Consider the following 20484-nt stretch of genomic DNA (forward strand, 5'->3'; position numbering starts at 1 on the left):
GCAAGACCCAAACATTTGCCCCTGTCAGACTTACTGGTGTAATACCATAACACTACAATGGGATGCTGGGCGTGTGCATGCATGTGTGGTAGATGTTTGAAGGTGGGTGTTGTAGGCTGTTCTTGTGGACACCTCACAACATTTACAGTTTTAGCTCCTTCTGTTTAGACCATTTTCTGGTAATTTCTATGATTTCTGGCAAGCTTTAATGGGAGCAGATACTCTACCCTAAAAAGTCCAAGCACTCTTGGTTTCTATATAAAAATCTTCAGTTTAAAATACATTTGTCTATTTTTATAAGTTCTAAAGTTAAGTGGTCCCATGGGAAGGCACTGCTCTTCTGTTAGCCTTGCAGAGGTGAAGCTGTCTTTAGAGTTGAGTAAAAAAGTTGCTTTAGCACTGTCAGATATCTAATTAATCCCTCAGTAAATAAAGGCATTCTGTAATTAAATAAGCAAGATGTGCAATCAGTTCTAACACAAAATGCTTTGCATATTAATATATTGTAATCCAGGGGCCATATGAGGCTTGGTTTTGGATATGAAGTGTTTGTAACAGGCTTTTAACGTTATGGGAAACACACTGCAGGCAAAACAGTGGTGGTTTTTTTTTTCGGCGAAACTCAGCTAAGTGTGATCTGCTGGCTAAATATTTGAATGTATATTAAAAAAAGTCTAATTTTCAATAGGGAAAACCACAGAGTTTCAGGATGTGGATTGTTGTAAATACATGAGAGGGATTGAAAAGTAACCTTTTGAAATTTTAGTGGAGCCGCTGCTGCGTAACCGATGTTATTGCCTCGGGGAGACAAAAGTGCTCTGCAAGGTGGGTTCATCGTTTGGGACTTTGTGCTTTGAAGAGCGCAAGAACCAGCAGCGCCGCGGACAGTTAATCTACAATTAGTTAGTTAATCTATGGAGTGGTCGGTGTTGTCCGACCTCCTTGTATGAAACACCTGGGGTTATAATCACGGGCGCGAAACCGGGACCGGCACCAGACACCCGTTCCCTACGGAAAGTGACGGGAAATGAGGAGACCAACGGAGCCCCGCTCACCTGGCTGCGCCGCCGGCCCGTCCCATTGGCTGCCTGGCGCCCCGCCCCCGCCTCCTCATTGGCTGCTCCCGCCCCCCGCCCCCGACCCGCGCGCGGCTGGTCCCGGTCCGATACCTGGAGGGGAGCGCGGGGCGGCTCCCCCCGCCCCCGCCGGGGCCGCCGCGCTCTCCCATTGGCGGCAGCGCCGGCGTGCTGGGCCCGCCCATTGGCTGCTCGGGCGGCCGGCCTGGCCGTGATTGGCCGGTGGGCGGAGGCGGGGCGCGCCCCGCCGGGAGCCGGGCGCTGTGTTTGGGCTGGAGTTGCGGCGGAGCGGGATCGGGAGCGGAGCTGTGCGGTCGCCGCCGGGCAGCGCGTTCCGGGCACGGCGCTCGGCGCCTAGCCCCAGCCGCGGGGAGCGAACGCAGGATGGCCGCCTCCGGCGGGGTGCGGCGCGGCGCGCTGGGCTGAGCGGAGCGAGCCGCGGCCGCCCGCCCGCCAGGACCATGCCGTCGGGGAGGGAGCCGGGCGCCCCTCGGCTGCGGGATCCGAGCGGGGCGGCTGCCCCGGCAGCGGCCGGCAGCGCTTGATCCCGCGCCGCGCTGCCCCCGCGCACCGCCATGGACGAGCGCTTCAACAGGTGGCTGCTGCCGCCGCTGCTGGCGCTGCTCTTCCTGCTCATCATCTACCAGTACGTGTCGCCCGCCTGCCCCGGCGCCGCCTGCCCCCGCCGCCCGCCGGCCTCCGCCGCCCGCCGCGGGGGGGGCCCGGAGGAGCGGGAGGAGGAGGAGGAGGCGGTGGCGATGCCGCGGCTGGCGGCCAAGTTCCCGTTCGCCCGGGGGGAGCTGTGCCGGCGGGTGCGGTTCGACATGCGGGGCCGCGACGTGATCGTCTTCCTCCACATCCAGAAGACGGGCGGCACCACCTTCGGGCGGCACCTGGTGCGCAACATCCACCTGGAGCAGCCCTGCTACTGCCGGGCCGGGCAGAAGAAGTGCGCCTGCCACCGCCCGGGCGGCGACAAGGACACCTGGCTCTTCTCCCGCTTCTCCACCGGCTGGAGCTGCGGGCTGCACGCCGACTGGACCGAGCTCACCAGCTGCGTGCCCGCCGCCATGGAGCGCCGCGGCTGCGCCGGCAACCGCACCCTCAGGTCAGTGCCTGCTTTCCAGATGCTCGAAATCAGATCCCACCTTTCCCAGCGCCGTGGGAAGGCGCCCTGGCAGCGCGTCCCTCTCCCCGGCACCTGGGCGAGAATTGTCAGCTGCCGTCCTCAATAAGAAACAAACGGCGGGACAAGGCTTGTGTTCCGGGGGAGGTTCTACTTTGGGCTCTTGTCTGTGTGTTACCTGTGATGCTTTCTCTTTGCCTCAAATTTGTGCTGATTCCATGTAGCGCGCCTGCAGCTGCTTTTTGTATAGGTTAGCGCGAGAGAAACTCCGCTCGTGTTCCCGCAAGTTTCTCCTATCTATTTGTCCTTTCGAAACTTATTTTTAACAAATTGCTACGCTCTTCTGCAGCAAGAAGGGTGCCTCTGCAGAATCTGATGGATCGTTGCAGCTGCTGACTGTTGTAACTAGAGGAGTTCGAAATATCCAGAAGCCCTTAAAATCTCTTTCACCCGCATTTCTTGTTGGCAGATAGGCAGGTTCTGTGCTTCCCATGCTGTAATGACCGCTCGCTCTCTGTGCAAGCTGGAAGTCGGGAGACCATGCGTGCCAGGCTCTGTGCGGGGAACACAGTGCTGGGAAAAATCGCACTGTAAATGTCCCTTTGATGATCTGATGACAGTGGAAAAGGGAATTCTGTGTGCATGCTGCCTCTCTCCATGTTACAGTGTGGTTTTGTTGGGTCTTGTGAAAGGTCTTGTCTGTTCTAAACATGGAAAAATTGTCAGATGAGTGCTCTCTCTTGATAAGAGATACCTCTAGGTGATTCAGTAAGTTTTGGGCATTGTTCTGATTTATGTACTGTTCAATCAGATTGTTCAGGCTAGCATTAGAGCCTGTTGTAACTTCAACATCTGTAAAATATTAAGGAAAATATAGGAAGAATACCTTTTCTAAAAGTGATATAGCTTGGCACATACCTTACATTCTTTCATTTCATGAATTGATTTTATGAATCTTGATTTTATCCATCTTGATTTTATGAGTCCACAAACTTTAAATTTTCAGTAGAATCCCTCCTACATTGTGGTTTGTATCTTGTCACTTAAAAACATGCATAGTCCTTGACATTCATGGGCACATTTTCACAGGGTTTATTCATCAAGACAAGAGAGTTGATTATTGTTATTGTTGAACAATTTGAAGGTTACTTGATGTGAACATCAAAGGCCTTCCTATATAGCAAAACTAGTGGCATTTGGAAAGACTCATTCAGGATAAATTGAATTTATTGTGGATGGTTGTGGACTTGGACTGTACTTGCAGAATACTGTTAGGGTAATTCACACAGTTTTATGAAAAATATTTAGCTGAAGGTGAAGTGTATGTATTTGCTGATAGAAGAGAAATGCTGTGAATATCTTCAAGGACAAAATAACTTGGTGGTACCTGTAGAACTTTAAGGAATATTCAAGAAACGTGTAATGTAAAAGGGAGGGGAGGAGGAAGAGTAATACTTGTAAAAATGTCTGAAAATACGTAATCTGCTAGTGGAGTCCACTTTTTCTCTCTCACGAAGAATATTAGTAGGTAAACAACTGAGTGCTAAATTCAATTTAAGTTCAATTCAAAGATTACAAATGGGCAATAAAACTGGAGTAGTGGCTTCAGTACTATTACACAAAACCATTATGGTATTAGGGAAATTTAAAACTTCAAGCTGAACTGCACAGCTAGTCATTGTGGTTATTCAGTACATAGTTAGTAATTACTTTGATTGAAGAAAGATGTGATACTTCTCCATTATAGCTGAATACTGTTTTCTGAATTTTTTTGCTTGCTGCTTTTTGTTTAATTAGTGAATAATTTGGCTAGTGTAACGTTGCACTTCTTGGTTTGTCTTTACATAAATGAGGAAAGCGCTGTGAATAATTATTTATTGCATCGTTTTAATACTTGTTCATTCTTGTATTCTATCCTGTGCTAGGAGACACCTTTACATTTTTCCCTTTGTTTTGTCATTATCATCATGTCATTTGACTTCAGCTTCTCAAGGAGCTGTAAAAAGAATCAAATAACCCTGAAGTATGAATTATCTCTGCTGTGAATGTCTTTGCTCCTGGTGAAATTGGAATCAAGCCCAAACTACTTTGCTGTACTATTAGAAGCATGCATCTAAGTCTTTTTTTAATATGTGAATGGAGAATTGAGGAGACTGTATGCCTAAAATAGGCAAGAAACTAGCATATGAGTCTAACGTAAAGTGTACTGAATATTTTAAAGTCTTCCTTTAAAGCTTCTGAATGTATTTGAAGCACTAGACTTCCTTGAATAGCTCAACTTTTCTCTTCTGCCTTCCAGCTATGGTGTCAGAAAATTAGACTAAATTGGTTAAATACCTGGCAGTGGATTTTCTTTGTGGCCAGCAGGACGAACTCTCTTATGAATTTGGTACTAAGGTGTTTGATCTCTTTGATGCAATGAAGATGTTAAGTGTGTTTCCTTTTTTTTGTTTCTTTGTTTCTCCAAGTAGCAGGTATTAATATAATACCTTCTTTCGGATCCCTGTATACATGGTCTATTTTTTTATTGCATAGAGGGAATAAAGGATTTATAGTGTAAATCTTCATATTCTGAAAATTTGTTTCTTGGAGGGCTAGTAATAGTATGAGTTAGATTAAGTCCTACCTTTTAACACAGGTCTTCAGAAGATTTCACGATGAAACTATAATTAGAATTCGTGGGGGAAGGGGCTAGCTGGTAGGGAGAGGAGGGAGTAGATGATGGTGCTAAAGGTCCTAGAAGATCTGTGAAGTACAACCTCTCCTCAGTCTTTGTCTTTCAGGGACAGTGTTTTTAAATCACATTAGGGTTTTGAAGACAATTTGTCTAAGTTTTTCCTCGTTCAAATGTTGGAGTTTTGAAGTCTCAGGACCCAAGAAGGAACATGGGGCAGAAACTGATGCTGTGCTCCAGAAATCTGAGCTTCTTTAAGCCCAAGTGCCAGCATGGACTTTTACCTCTGTGTGACTTAATGGTATGGAGTGCCTTGTTCCACCTTAGGTACTTCAGTGTGAAAAGTTGTTTGTTATTAACGTATTGGATGCTACTGTGAAGTTGTAGGACTACTCTTTTGTTAGAAAGCAAAGTAATTGTTTTGAATTACATTAAGAAACAACCAAACCAAGACAAAAACTGTAGCCTTTATTTCTTCAAACATTTGCATACATTTTCATTTTCAGGACATGAGATTTTTCTGCTAAAATACCTGTTTAAGTGTTTACAGAGCCAGGCTATTACCCTTTCATACTAATGTGTAGCTTTCACTTTTACAGAAGTTGTTATCTGGATAGTGTCTTTTAAATTTTTTTTTTAATTTTTAAATTTTTTTTTTTAAAGAAACAGTCTTTTAAATGTTTGCATTGCCCTCTCTGGATGCCATTGAAGTTGGTGATGCTTGTGTTCAGCTCCATCTCTGGAGCTGGGCTTTCCTTCAGAGGTGCCAAGAAGCTGGACTGTGGAATCTTAGCCCAACACTGCTTGAGGAAAGAATGGGAAGAGAAATGCCTAACCTGGGATGCCAGGGAAGAGTTGGTGTGAAGTCTGAGTGACATTAGGCTGCCTCTGTAGACAGTGGGGAGAAACAGAATGACACAGGCAGCCCTTTGAAGGGTCTCAGACATACCTGAGACCTGCTGAATTGTCTTCTGGATGGGCAGTTCTTCCATTCACTGATAACAAGGGAAGACTAGAATTCTGAATTGGGACTTTGTGTCTAAAACTAGAGAAGAAGAATTCCACATCTTATATTGCAGAGACATTGTCCAAACTGATTGTCTGCCTCTGTTAGGTTACCAGATAATTCTTGGTGTGTGAGGTAGGGTTTGCTTTGCCTCTCTGCTCTATGGAGGAGGGCTTGAGAGAACCTGAGAAGTCCTGATCAAGGCGCATTTTATCCCTTGCTGATGGTGCCAGCAATATAATTAATAATTACTCATTATTGTTTATTTGAAGTTTGATTAAACTAGGAAGGTGATCTTTTAAACTACACACTTGAAAGAACACTGTATTGAAGGTGTTGTCTAATTTTCTAATGTGAAACTGAGATCATTTGAGTTATGTAAACCCCATAAGCTTTATTGTCAATGCAGTTTAGTCTTAAAAACTATTGATTTTCATTAATTTGCTTCCATTATATTCTCTATTTCCTTGTCCTGTTCAACTTACCGTGTCCTACATTTTTCTTTGGAAGTGTAAATCAACAGTAAACCCATGAGTCCTGGAATGGGGAGAATTGAATAGAAAATATTAGTAGGATTCCTTTTCTTTCTTTTGCATTCCCTTTTTTGTCTATTGTGTGTTTTTTTAGCAATAACAGAACATAAGACAGACTGATCTTTGCAGTCGTGGTAACTGATCATCACAAAAATATGAGTGTTAATCGAAAAATAAGGCTATGCTGAAGATAGTGGAGAGAAGAGAATAAAAAGTCACAAATGTTTAAACTGAAGAAAAACCCACAAGTTCTCTATTGTACCTTAGTATCTTCTACTGAATTGAGTGTTGGAGCCAGTAAACTCTGTATAGTTTTTTAAATAAATATAAGGAACAACAGGAACTAAACAATTTCCTGTGGTCCGGCTGCTGACTGTGGGTTTTTTACTTCCTTAACTGTCTCCAGTGGAATCTGCTCGAGGGTTCCATTGTCCCTAAAACTGAGAAGTGGTGTTGTCTTCCCGAAGTGCTTAGTGTGAATCTCATTAACTTCAGTTTTAAGCCCATTGCATCTACTGTCTTTTGAGAACCTGAGAACAAATCGATCCAGTTTTCTCTGCAATAGCCTTCTGGGTACTTTGGTTCTTAGGAAGCCTCTTTCAACCTTCCCTGCTTAAATAGTAACCAAATCCAATTGGCTCTGGTTTTATTGGAGGAACACGAAGAATGGCCTACTCTTTGGGTTTGTGTCAGTTGTTTCCTTGAAAAGTGGTGTTTCAGTGGGAGTACAGTATTTAGTCTCTTGAGTGTAGTACAGAATGCACCAGAAAAGATTACTTGGCTTATTCTGAAAGTTGTGCTTGTGGTTGTACACTTCACTGATTATTTACCATTTTGCAGTTGCCTGACATTGACTGTCAGCTTGGGATTTAGACATTATTAATTTTCTTAAAGACTATTACTTATACTTTCCATTGTCTTTTTGTAGGAGTTTCGTGCTCATCCCCAGTGGATTTCATTCCCCGTCTTGTCAATTTCTTTCATTTGCAAAATTGATTTAAGTTTTTTGTCCTTCCTAGCTTTTCATCATTGGCCCATTTAGTAAAAATGGGTTTATATTCAGCATCCATATTGTTGATGCAAACATTGAATAGAATGCAATCCTTTTGTAATAAATCTTTTGTTTGAGATCTCTCAGAATTGCTTTCCAGGGAGTTCTGCCCTTGCCACATCATATTTTTTTTTCTAAACTGTTTTTTTTTTTTCGCTTTTGGGACTAATTGGAGATGTTGCCTGAAGTCATCCTTTTTTTTTGAAAAGCATTTCTTTTCTAATGTTTCTATTTGAAGTAAATGACTGTATTTTAGAGGGAAATTAGGCTGATTTGATCCAAATTGATAGAGATGGTAATGCTGTCTCCTAATCTTTTCTTACATTTGTTTAAAGATAACATGTCTAGAACTTGTGGCAACAACTAGCAACTATCCTTAACTACATTTTGTGCTGTATGTGTCACCTGTGAGGTTTCCCCTGTCAGAACAGCAGACAAATGACTGATGTGCCAGAACTTTTCTGCATCAAGGTTGTCACAACCCTGAAAAATCTTTCACCCAAAGATAAGTCTTTTCTTCAGAATTTTGAAGCTACTGCTATAAATCTCAGCAGGTTGCCTACAAAAAAATGACTAGAACTCATGTTTACTGTTAATTGCCAGCAACGATAAAAGAGTGGTCAGCACTATTTCAAATGGGACTTATCCATCCATCATTGTAATTTATGGAGAACTGGAACTGAGTAAGTTTTGGGCCAGGAAGGTTCATGTTATGAAAATGGTCACCTGAACTGCAATTCTAATGGTCTAGAAGAGAATTTAGTGATTTATCCAAGCAAATTTGGCTTTTCTGGGTATTTCTTTCTGGAAAATAGGCTGTCTAAGAAGGTTTTCTGTACAATGCAGGAGCTATTCTCTTTTTTTGTGTGGGAGCCAGGCAGAGAAGTCCTGTGGGAGAAGAAAAGAGTGGAAGTGTCAGGAGTATCCCCTAGGGCTGTACAGTGTTACAAGACACAGCAGTTGTTTTAACTTTCTCACGTTATGATGCTTTTTTATTTCGATTAACCAGCTGCCTAATTTAGAATAGTTTCCAATCCTCTTCAGTGGGATATTGCTTAAATTCTTACACAGCATTAGGATATGTGTAGGTTTGAGGCAGAATGGGAAAGGTTACTTCGTCAGCGGGAAAAGATGCTGTGTAATGCCATTGCACTGAGAGAGATTAGATCTGTAGACCCAGCCAGTGGCAGAAATAGGGATGAAATTGTAAGCTTGCATGTGGAGTTTTTTTTGAGAACTCTTTGAGGAGAAGTAAAAATCTCTGCCAGCTCAGCTCTAGAGATCACAGAGAAGCTGGATGGAAAAGTAAAGATCTGGTTGAACTGAATGGTTTCTCCCTTCAGGTATGTTGACAGTTTTCAATGTCTTAAATTCTAAGTCAGCAAGAGTAAAGCATCTCCTCTCAGAGTTTGGTGAAGCCATGGCAGTGAATTGAGCATATATATAATGTAAAGACTGCTGCTGTTTGTGCAGAATGAGACCCAATGAGAGCAAGGAAAAGCCTGCATTCTTTAATATTTTTAGTATTGCATTCAGCTTGCTGCCTATTCTCTGGAAGTATTTATAACTCAAATTTCTATGCTACATTGGATATCTTAATGTTCCCAGTTGCCTCAGAAGGTAAGTTTAAGTCCCTTAAAAGTTCTATTATTGCTGAGCAAGGTTTTAAGCACTGTGTAGGAGGCTAATTGCATGAATTAAGAGTCTCATTTGGACAGCTGCTAGGTTCCAATTATTCAGCCCTGAAACAACTGCTATTTTAAGGAGAAAAACTTAACAGAAGTATTTTGGGATTTTGTTCAAGATGGCATGAATCTTCTTTCAGAGAAAATGCTGGAGTAGCAAAATCAGTAATTCTTGAAGTACTTATGGTCTGTTACATGATCGGTGCTTGAGATCTCAGTATGTATTGACTGAAAAGGTATAAAATGGGTTCTTGTAAGGATTGGACCTACTAGGATTTTGATTCTACTATGAAGCTTGCACTTGGGTGGTCGTATGTATACTTCTGCAAAGATCTGGAGTGTGGTCCACAGCTTAAAGTCATCTTAGAAAAAACGGTATTTAAACTTAATGTCTTAACCCTCTTTTTTTTCTTTAATAATTGGTAATCTGTTAGAAAATGGTTGATATAAATGTGGTTTTCAGACACATTAGAAGTGTTTCATTGATGCAGTTATATGTCAGTTGTGAAAGTGACAGGGTCATGCAGGGTGGACTGTGGCTCTGAGGGTTTACAAACTGATAGAGATGCCAAACTTACTGGCATAGCAGTGGATAAACTTTGAATGCCATATGAAGAATTATGTTGGGATGGGGAAAGCAATGAGCAGATGCAACTTCCGTTTGCAAAGGGTGGAGCAAACCATGATATTCATAATTGACTTGAGAGTATACTTCCCATTCTATGAAGTAACTTGATGTTGATGAGAAGTCTTGTCACATGCTGCTCTTTGATACTGGAAGAAATGGTTCCTTCAGGATGTATGTGGAGGAGCTGACATCTCTGAGACCACTCACTTTCTGCAAATAAATTAACTTGAAGGTGAGGTCAGTGAAATAAAGTGCCTCACAAAGCACTAATAAAAAATACAAATTTTAAAAAATTCTCATCTAAATTCTAATGATACCAATGTAAAGAACTTGCTGACTTAAAGATTTACATTTGATTTGTGAACTGGCTTTTGTTTAAGTAGCAAATACATTTGTATCTCAGTGTTTGTGTATTTTCACACTTAAAAGTGTCTACTTGGAATTTTTGGCTTTAATTCCATGTATCTTTGCACACAGGCTCTGTCTGAGAATGTGGGGATAGATGGAATAGCAACTGATGGTGTCTGCTTGAGGGGCTCCTCTGAGGAAGAGGAGAACGAGAAGAAGCAGTGTAGGTATAAGCTGTGAGCCTCAAGTGAGGGTGAAGTCTGGAAGAGAGCAGGAGAGAGCAGGGGGCAGCAGTAACTGCAGTCTTGTGAGGTCAAGGAAGGATCAAAATTATGCAATTTGAAAGCTATTTTTTTTCCAAATACAAATGGTTTAGGGTTTAAAGCTCTCCATATGTTCCTTTTATACTTGCTGAAAGAGAAAGATACAGAGGTAATGAAAAATTTCAAGTACTAGCTAGTTTGAGCTCCTGTTCTATATAGGTATTTTATTTTTCTGGTATAGGTTTTCTCAAGTTAGATAAGTGTTGTAATAAGAGAGCCAAATAGTAAATTAAGCATCTTCAGCTCCAGCAGTGTAAATCCCTAATACCAGAGTTGTCAGGTGTTGTTTCAGCCTTTAACTAGACTTTAATTTTTAGTGATAGGAGTAGGACCATTATTTTCCAAGAAGTTCCCAATGTGAGTGATGAATAACTTCTATAATTGCAAAACCTTTGTTTTCATGCCAGAAACGTCTCTGTCAGGCTAAAGCTATATCACTTCTGTTGCTGACTTAACAAGGTTCCGATGAGAAGAGCAACTTAATGAAATATTTCATGTTGTTTTCTACTACAAGTCATTTGGATTTATTACAGTATTACGTAGGAAGGGACCTCTGGCAGTCATTTAGCTCAAACCCCTGCTTAAAAGTCAGTCTAACTGGAGTAGGTTGTTCTAGGCTGTGCCTGGAAATTTTGAGTAACTCTAGGGATGGTGGTGCCACAGGGTCCCTGAGCAACTTCTTGCAGTGTTTGGCCACCCTCGTGGGAAAAGAGCTTTTCATCTCAGCTAGCAGAAATGTTCCATTTTCCAGATTGTGTTTGTTTCTTCCTGTCTTATTGCTGTGTACATCTTAAAGGAGTCAGGTTACGACTTTTCTATTTACTCCCACCTGAAAATCGAATAGGGTAATGAGGTCTGCCTGATTGCTGCCTTGTCCCCAGACTGAGCAAGCCTCACTTGGCTGCTCTTTATGTATTATATGTCCCAGCCCCTTGATCATCCTGTTCCCACTGTACCAAGGTCTGCCTTTTATTGGTGAGCTCAAAATCAGACACATCAATCCAGATGCTGTCTTACCAGCGCTGAAAGGTGGAGTGAGGGGAAATCACTTCCCCCAGCCTGCTTAGTATAGCTCCTGCCAACAAAGCTCGATACTTGGTTAGCCTGCTTCACTTCCAAAGGGTGCCTTGTTGGCTGTTGTTCAGCAGTGTCCACCCGGAGCCCCATATCTATTTCTGCAGAGCTGTGTCCTAGCCGCTGCGTGCCCAGCCTGTCTTGTGTGTTACTTCACCTCAGGAGCAAGTTTTTATTTTTACTTAGAATCATGGAGCCATTGAATGGTTTGGGTTGGAAGGGATATCAAAGATCATCCAGCTCCAATCCGCCTGCCATGGGCAGGGGCACCTTCCACTAGAGCAGGTTGTTGAAAGCCCCATCCAACCTGGCCATGAACACTTTCAGAGGTTGGGTGTCCACAGCTTCTCTGTCCCACCACTCTCACAGTAAACCACTTACCATTATTGATCTTCACGAGTTTCCCATGAACACAGTTCTCTTGCCTCTTGAAGTTGTTTGAAATAGAAGCACTGCTCTCTGGAGTGTTGATCTCTTTCTCCAGTGTGAACCTGCTGAGACCAGACTCTGTTCCACCATCCAGGTCATTAATAGAGAGTTTTAAACAGCATTGGCATCACTGCCACTTCTTGAGTGACACCACAAGTTATCAGGCACCAGTTGGATTTTGTATAGTACCCGTGTCTCACCAGCATGCCTCAAATAACACAGTGGGAGACCATGGTAAAATCCTTGCTGATGTCAATCCAAACAACATCAACTGCTCCAGGGAAGTTCGCTCAATTGCCTTTCCAGGGATGGAGATGAGACTCACCAGCCTGTAGCTTCTTTAATCCTTCTTGAAGCCAAATATGTGGTTTGGTTCTTATTTATGGAAATTGGGAAGAAAGATTACAATGGAGAAGATGCTGCAACATCAGAAGATGTTGAAGTAAATATTTTAACTGCTCCTTATTCCTTTATTTGAGAATTCCTGGAACAGGCTCAGAAGCTATAATTATTAAATAAATGAAGGATATGTGCAATCATTTTTTTTTCACTGTGAACATTACATTAGCTTGTTGAAAGGAACAACTTATTACAGCAATAACTTTTTAAATGGGCTGTGATACTTCTGTGACATCCAGTGTAAAGTTGGCCTTGAGTATGTATTGCAAAAATATGTTCCTTTTTACATTTCCTGTAAGAATGGGATGGTATGTTTCTCTGGTGCCAGGGAGGGTACACTTTTTCTTACTAAATTGAGTTTAGTATGTAAAATAGAGTAGCAGTTCAGTAAATAAGAGGCAGTCACATATTTATCTTTTTAATTTTTTTTTTTTTCATTTCAGGGTATGTTGAGTCAACCATTTCTATTTGAATTATTTTTATCCAGAAAGCTAACATTTTTATAGTTTCCACATTCGTATTGCAGATGGTATTCTTCAGAGCTCTGACTTCCATCTACAGTGCTAATGTTATTAAACTGTTCACAGTTAAAAGATACTGTAAAACTTTCTCATGTATTAACATGAGATAACTTCCCAGAGTTTGTAATGAAAGACTGTAACTGTTTTGCCTTTTTTCCCCTGAGTTATTGGATTGAACTTTCAATGTATGTAAGATTTTATTGTGCAAGTTTCAAAGCTTCTGTAGGCAAATACAGAATCCAGAAAAAAAGCAGCAAATATACAGACAAAGAATTTTACATTTCTTTAAGGTGGTTTATGAAAGCTTTAAAGTGCCAAGCAGAAAAAAAATCAGATGTGATCTCAAATAATTAGTTTGTGTGTGTATCTTTATTTTTTACTGCTTAACATTTGAAGTTTTAAGGTCCCCATTTTCAAGACAGACTTGTCTCACAAGCTTCAGCTCAACTGTGTTAAAGTGGTCATGCCTTTTTGTCAAGCTTTTAAAGCCTGAAACACCCATTGAGATTATTTCCTCCAAACAGAGAATTTAGCTGCCTAAATGAAAGGAGTAACCGAAATTCCTTTTCCTAAACAGCTCAGGCCCTCTCTAACACATTTCCCTCTTCAGCAAAGTCTTTATTTTGCTCTCCAGGACCATGTAAATGTATGTTGAGTTTTGCAGCCCTGCCTCTGACTCATGCAGATTCTTTTATCAGGCTATACCTCTTTTCAATCTGATTAAATTGCCAGATATCTGAAAATGGGATAAAGAATCCCACTGTGATATGGGTCAGTACCAGCCATCTAAATGGCTGCTGGGCCTTGCAATTGAGCAATAGGAAAACTGATGGACTGCATCTGACTTACAGGTTGATTGGGAAGCCTAAGTGTGGCCACACAGAACTGTGGCTTTGATTAGGAGAGCAGTGGGGATGCTAGAAGTTTATCATTCTTGTTTCATGCTCTGCTACTTGTATTCCAGACCATTATCAGGTAGTTTCAATGAAAATATTAAACATAAACGCAAACAAAATTCCCAAAGAATTGGGAAGTCTTCCTAGCAAGAAGGTCATTTAAGTTGCATTGATATTTTAAGCCAAATTGCAAGTTGTGTATCCTTTCAGGAGGTAAATTTATTACTATATGCCTAGAGGATTTTCACTTTGTACTATATATATGGATAACAGAAGAGCTTAAAAGGACATGTAGAAGATGAAAGTTTTATTTTTCACAATGACTTTTTTATTTTTATCTTTTCTTTCTGTAAAGACACATACTATTTCTTATATTATTCAGGTTACGTTCTACACTCCTGATTTACCTTCTCAGCAGCCTGATGTGCCCACTCTCCCACATTGCTGTCCTTTCTATCTTGCCAGCTCTTTTGCCTTTGTTTTATGTGTTTTTCTTGCATGACTCACATCCCCTTTGCATTGTACCTGCTTGCTTTGCATACAGAATGAGCTGGTTGGAGTAGTGCTCCTCTCTGCTCTGCATGTTCGGCAAGCTGCAGGCTTGAATCGGCTCTTGAGCTTGTCTGCTGTGTCGAAGTTCAAAGGGGCTTTTAGCTGTCTGGCTTTGCAAGAGCTACTAGAACTGACCAGTTTAATCTATCCTAAATTCTTTGTTTTATTGTTCTCTCTGTTCCTAGCAGTACACAGAAACAGATAAGAAAAAATAACTGTCTTTCCCCCTACCTGAAAAGACTGGGGATAGAAAAGATGCATTTTTGTGTAACTCTTGTGTTTCTGTCTTTTCCCTTAAGCTACTGCTTAGAGGGCTTTTATAATTGCTTCCCTTTGATTTGTGTTCAGTTTGTCCTAGGAAAAACTATTAAACAATTACAAGTTGTCTCAATAGCACATGCCTCAGTCTTTTACAATGACTTGGAGAAGAAGGTACTTAAGATTAGTGTTGGTGGTGTTGGCAGAAAAATACTGTGTTTTACCATTAACTGTCTGATGGCAGTACTGAAACCCAGCTCTGCAGTGCGAGACACCAGTTTCATCCTGAGGCAGGAGCGGGGGAGTCCTTCCTGGCAGGTGAAGGAAGGCAGATAGGTCCTGGCTTTGTCCCCCTGCCACAGAGGCAAAGGAGGAAGGTGTTAATGCTTCTGTAACCTGGGGAGAAAAGGTGATGGTTTGATGGGGCTAGAAATGTATGAAGTAAAGACGAGAACTTAGGTGCAAGTAGAGTGGGAGATACCCCTGGGTTAAACGGAGGAAAAAGGGATTTCATGAGAGAAGCAATATGTAGGGAAATCCAAATAGAACATCTGTTTGCAACAAGACACAGGAATGCACACAGCTCTCTCAAGCCAATTTTCAGCAGGTGTATTGGCTCTGCAGTGGCTTGTTCAACCTCAGTAGTCAAATTTTAGTTTCAAATTTTTGGGAGCTAATTTTAAGCAGTTAGCTTATGCTTTCTCATTATCTTTTAATAGAGATTTGTTTGCCTTCAACTTCTTGAATTCACATCTTGTATCTGAATTCTAATTTCTCTGTAATCATGGGTTAAAAAGAGAAACAGCAGCTCATGAAAAATCATAAACAATATTCCAAGTCCTTGAGCTCCATGAGCAATGTGGTGTGTAAATGTACACAAGCTGACTTTTTTATGTGGTTGTTCTCTTCTCCCCTTCTTTCTCTTTGGAGCCCTTTCATTCTCTTCTAATCTCCTAGCTGTACTGCTCCCTGGCCAGCCTGGTGCCTGCATGGCAGTGGAAGTGGCTGCAGCAATGACTGATGTGGAGACTAAATTGGTAGACACAGTTAGTGAGTACTTCATGGAGCAGTTAGTCTGCAGAAGAGGGAGAAGCAGTTTCGTATGTCCTTCTGACCATTGTGTGCAGGGTCTGGTTCCAAGTGTTACTGTCATTCTGTAAAATGTATTTACATCTCTTGCAGGGTCATCTACTTCCATCTCTGAAAATCCCCTGCTTTGAGGGTTTTGTTTTTTAAAGAAAATTACTTCAAAAGCATATTAAAGACAATTTATAAAATTAAAATCCTTTTAAGTGGCATGGGAACTACTTAAAGCTGCCATGTGGGAGTGTTGGAGGAAATGCATGTGCCCATCAAAGATAGTTAAGTCCGAAAAGGAACTGGCATGGCATAGTTAAACAGCAGGATAAGAGGTGGTTATACAAAGCAGTTTTCACCATTTTTTAAAAGTTAAGTTTTGTCTGCAAGAGCAAAATGCAAAGGTTCATAAATTCTGACAGAATGCATACATTCAGCTAAGAAAGATGTTGGAGGAACAATTTGCAGGAGGTATAAAATTAATCTTTTTGAAACACACTGTAAACAAGAAGCCCACTGGAGAATGCACAGGGCTAATAGATGATCTCTCCTTCTATCCTCTGGAAATAAAGCTCTACCAAAAAAGAAGCTGTTGTCTTACCTCTTGTATCCAAGTTCATTTTTGAGCTTGAAGTTCTGAACTGGAGCCTTTCATTATGAAGGATGTATCAAAGGATCTCTCTTCAAATTGAAGTGTTGGTAGAAGCAATTATGAAACAAGCTTAAAAAGATAAAGGAGGGATGAAAAAAGAGAGACATAAACCAGATGGTATTTAAAGGTGCCAGTTTCCAGAACTAAGTGGTATTGAAAGGAGCTCAGGAATTAAGCAACCAAACTAGTAAATGTAGATGTGACCCTCTGCTTAAGACTTGGTATTTGAACAATTTGAAAGTAATTTTTAAAGACTCCACTACTTAACAATAAGCTTAGCCTCTGCAATGGGAAAACTAGGAGAAACTATTACAGGAACTAGAATTAGCAGATAGGTGCCTAGTACATCACAGTGGGAGGCCCACATGGCTTATGCAATAGAAAATCATGCCTGAATAGTGTTGTAGGAACTGGAAAGGGGTCAAAAAACATGTCTGCAAGGGAAGTTGAGTGGTTGTAGTCTGCTTCAGATAAAAATGGTAACCATGTTTATCTTTGTGTGGTTTTTTTCTGCTCTCAAACCTTTTGCCGGTCACAGTCTTAGGAAAAGATTCCAAATGAAGAACTGAAAATTTAATCTTAGATCTTACACACTTTTTTTTGCAATGCTTAAGATTAGTCTTCTAGATCTGAAATGCTGTTGTGAGAAGAATCTCTTAAATGAGAAGTTCAGCAGCAGTATCTTGTTACTGAAAAACTATTAGAGCAGGCTTAGCCTTTTTTTTCCATTTTATCAGAGCTGATTAATGGCCTACGCACTTCTCCAACAGTAAAATGCTCTCAGTCACTGTTCATGCTTTAAGACAGTGTGTTGCAAAGATATAACTGAAAGTTGTGCAGAAATTCATGCTGTAAACTAACTAGTTTTTATCTCTGCTTGTGCAGCAATGGTAGTAAGCAATGGGTCTCATTGGGGCTTTTCAATATGGAGCTTAGTCTGGGTTGTAAAAAAAAAATTTCATATCTGAGCTGAGTGTTGTTTGTCCTGCTGCTGAAACTTTAACTCTTGTTGTTGTTTGGGGTTTTTTGGTTTGTTTTTGGGTTTTTTTTGGTATTGCTGGCAATGAGGCTTTAAGTGTTTGTATTGTACACTGAAACCAGGATATTAGACTTGATAGTCCAAAACCTAAGTGAAATTCAGTCTTAGGAGATTGAACCCTGGGGTGACAAATGGTTGGTTTGTTTGTTGGCATATTTCTTTATTATGACTTGGAAGATTAGAAAAGTGTGACAAACTTGAAGATACAATCAGACTTACCTAATTTAGGAGAAGTTGGGAGAAAAAGCAGTTAAGAATAATGGCGTGGCTAGAAATACGGGAAACTTCAAGACAGGAGTTCTGAATTTGATGTGGGAATTAAAGGATTTGGAAGGCATAGAGGAGATGGCCTTTTATTTTAGGATTGTGTGAGGGAGGACTGGTTGGAAAAAAAAAGGACGTGGGATGCACTGTGTTGTAAGCTTAAGTGGATTGCAATGGTAGAATCCGAGCAAATGGAGATAAGGCTGTGGGTATTTCTGAGAGACTGGGGCCTTTTAGAACTGAAATTGAGTGGAGGAGAAACAGAAGGATATCTCTAGCTTGGCAGTGTAGTGGAATGGAGACTGTTGGAACTGCTCTTGCCAGCTTTTAAAACTCACAACAGGTGAGCCTAGTATATTTTTCCTGGTTTTGGAAATAACTCCAATCGTTGAACTCTTAGCAGTTGCCTATCCAAAAAACTTGTACATTAAAGGACTCCTTGTAGTACAGTGCTCATTTTGAGAATCATTGATAGAGTAACAGTTTATGTATAATAGAAGTGAAATCCTTGTAACTTTCTTGAATAAATGGCAAACTCTTGAGGGAAGGAGACAAGAAGTTTCTGCATGCCCCAATTTTTTCGTGCCTTTACAGGTACTTGGTTTGTCACATCATCTTCAAGTTTCTTGTCATAATTGCCCATATAGCACTCAAACTCAGACTCATGCAGACACTTGCACTGCAATAGATGGATTATAAATCCATTGAATCAAAATAATCATCGTGGAGTACAGTAAACTTTGTGTGACGTTTCTGTGAGCTGCATGTATATGCACCTTTTAATCCTTTCCATAATGAAAAGGCATTTTTGGCTTGATGAGATGTCGGTATGAAAAGTACTTGCACATAAAAAGATGTGCTTAGATACATCTGCTATGGTAAATCCCTTTCAGCTGAAGTTCTGAATCTGCAAATTGTGACAGCTTTTTATTTAGTGGTACAGCTGTTAGCACAGGTACATATGGTAGTGTTGCTTAGAAATACTACCTGTGAGTTCTTAAATATGTATAAAGCAAAGAAATCCTTTACCTTCATTTGGCATTTTTAAGATAAACCACACTGGCTCTTGAAAATGTAATTTTAAATCTTCGACTACAAGGCTTTTTAAAAAACGACAGATTTTTTTTTTTCTTTAGAAATACAACTTAGGACCCTGAATCAGACAGTGCATTTAGTTACTTCCTATATGCATCCACATCTCCATTTTTATATCGAGCATAGAGACTGAACTTTTCAATCCCTGAATGCAAAGACTTTATTAAAACAAATACAACAAGTCTGACCAGGTAAACCAAGAAAAACCTCAGGGTGAAGGAGAGTCAGTTACAAGGCTGGAAAACAAATTACTGCTTGCTTCACATGTCATTCAAGTGTGTTGGCTTTTCCTTAGTCCTTCTTTCAAGCCCTGTTCATTCTTCCCTCCCAGTGGTTGCCCAGCTTGAGACAATCTCCATTTTCTGTATTGAGATTTTTCCTCAGAGTCCCTGGGAAATTATCCTTACTCAGTCCCCTTTTGATGCTTGACTGTGGTTCTGCTTTCTGAAGCTGTCAAGAACACTGTCAGTCTTAGCTGCCCTGTAGCTTCCCTACTTGCCATCTGTCCCTATCTGTCACATGTGTGCTTCTTTACTATATTTTCAATGGCTGACTGCTCAGTATTTAGGGAAGATGTCTCCTTTCTTATCTACCATCTCATTCCTGAAAACTGCTGGTTTAGTCTTTGTCACATGCCATTTTATGAACTGAGTTTTATGGTGTACTGTAAAATGTAACCTCACGAAATAGTGAAAATACCAAATTCTGTAAAGGATGAACATGAATTTGTATTTTTTTAGCATAATATTAAGTATGGATTTACCATGCTTCTGTTTTCCTGAATGCTTGCCACAGAGGCTTGTACTCGACCATTTATATCAGTTACACACAGGAAAATAGTGTTTGTTTACTCTCAGTATTCCCCCAATGACAGTGACTTCACATTCTTTACAGCTATAAAGTGACCTTTTTTTTTTTTCCTTTGAAACTTTGAGCAGTCATGGTGGTCTTTTATTCCAATTATGTCAACTCATATTCCTTTGTACCCTCTATGTTGTTCTTACACATATGTGTGGATGTATTTTAGAGAGAAGAGGTAAGAAGTGTATTGTGGAGAAGAACTTGTTACAAAAAATGTCCTTAATATTTTGGAAGTGCGTAGGAAGAAATTTTAAGCAAATGACACCTCATTCAGTTTTTTTGTGTTGAAAGTAGGTCAAGACTGATTTTGGCCCTATTAAAATCAGAGTAGATTATTACTTTCTTATTTAACAGTGACTGGCTGCCGAGTGTGAAGAAGAGAGTGGGGAGAAAGGACCAAGGTACTTCTTTACCCCCTTTCTCTAGACACAGGAGTTAATAGTATTGTTCCAGTATTATTTGGTACTGGGTGCCTCTCAAGCTGAACTGCCTGTGGGGAGAACAGCAGCAAAGGAGGGGCAGGTGGACAAGCAGCTTCAGAGCTGCAGTGATAGTACAGGGCTTCCTTGTGTTTCCTAGGAACTCAGGTGAGGAATCCCTTGCTTTATTTCCTTTTCTCCACTGCAGTGGATGTACTGCCTTCATTAATGACTGCTTTGGATGTAAATAACAGTGGCATAATGACGCTATAAAACCTTTTTATTTGACATTAATAGAAGCAGGCTTTGTACCTGCACCTGATGGTATGAATGTCTAATGCTTCTTCAACAACTGCGTTTCTCTTAAATTTTTTGAGGAATTGATAAAATGTGCAATTAACTGGTAAGCTTAGTGGGTGTAAACTTAATTACATCATACTCTACTTATGCAAAAACTACATGCACACTTTATTGTGGGACTTGAGACTTCATTTTGTT

At 40.9% G+C, this 20484-nt stretch overlaps 1 protein-coding gene across 1 annotated transcript in view; it reads left to right on the plus strand.

Moving 5' to 3' along the window:
- Window positions 1-1651: 1651 nt before the first annotated feature.
- Window positions 1652-20484, plus strand: part of HS6ST3 (heparan sulfate 6-O-sulfotransferase 3) — a gene marked incomplete at both ends in the record, with an annotated part of 284945 nt that continues 266112 nt past the window's right edge. The window contains one exon of the mRNA XM_082279119.1: window positions 1652-2184. Coding sequence (XP_082135245.1) covers window positions 1652-2184 — 533 coding nt within the window. The remainder of the gene's footprint in view (window positions 2185-20484) is intronic.

The sequence above is a fragment of the Coloeus monedula genome, assembly GCF_965178545.1.
Source record: "Coloeus monedula genome assembly, chromosome: 3".
NCBI classification, from domain to species: Eukaryota; Metazoa; Chordata; class Aves; order Passeriformes; family Corvidae; genus Coloeus; species Coloeus monedula.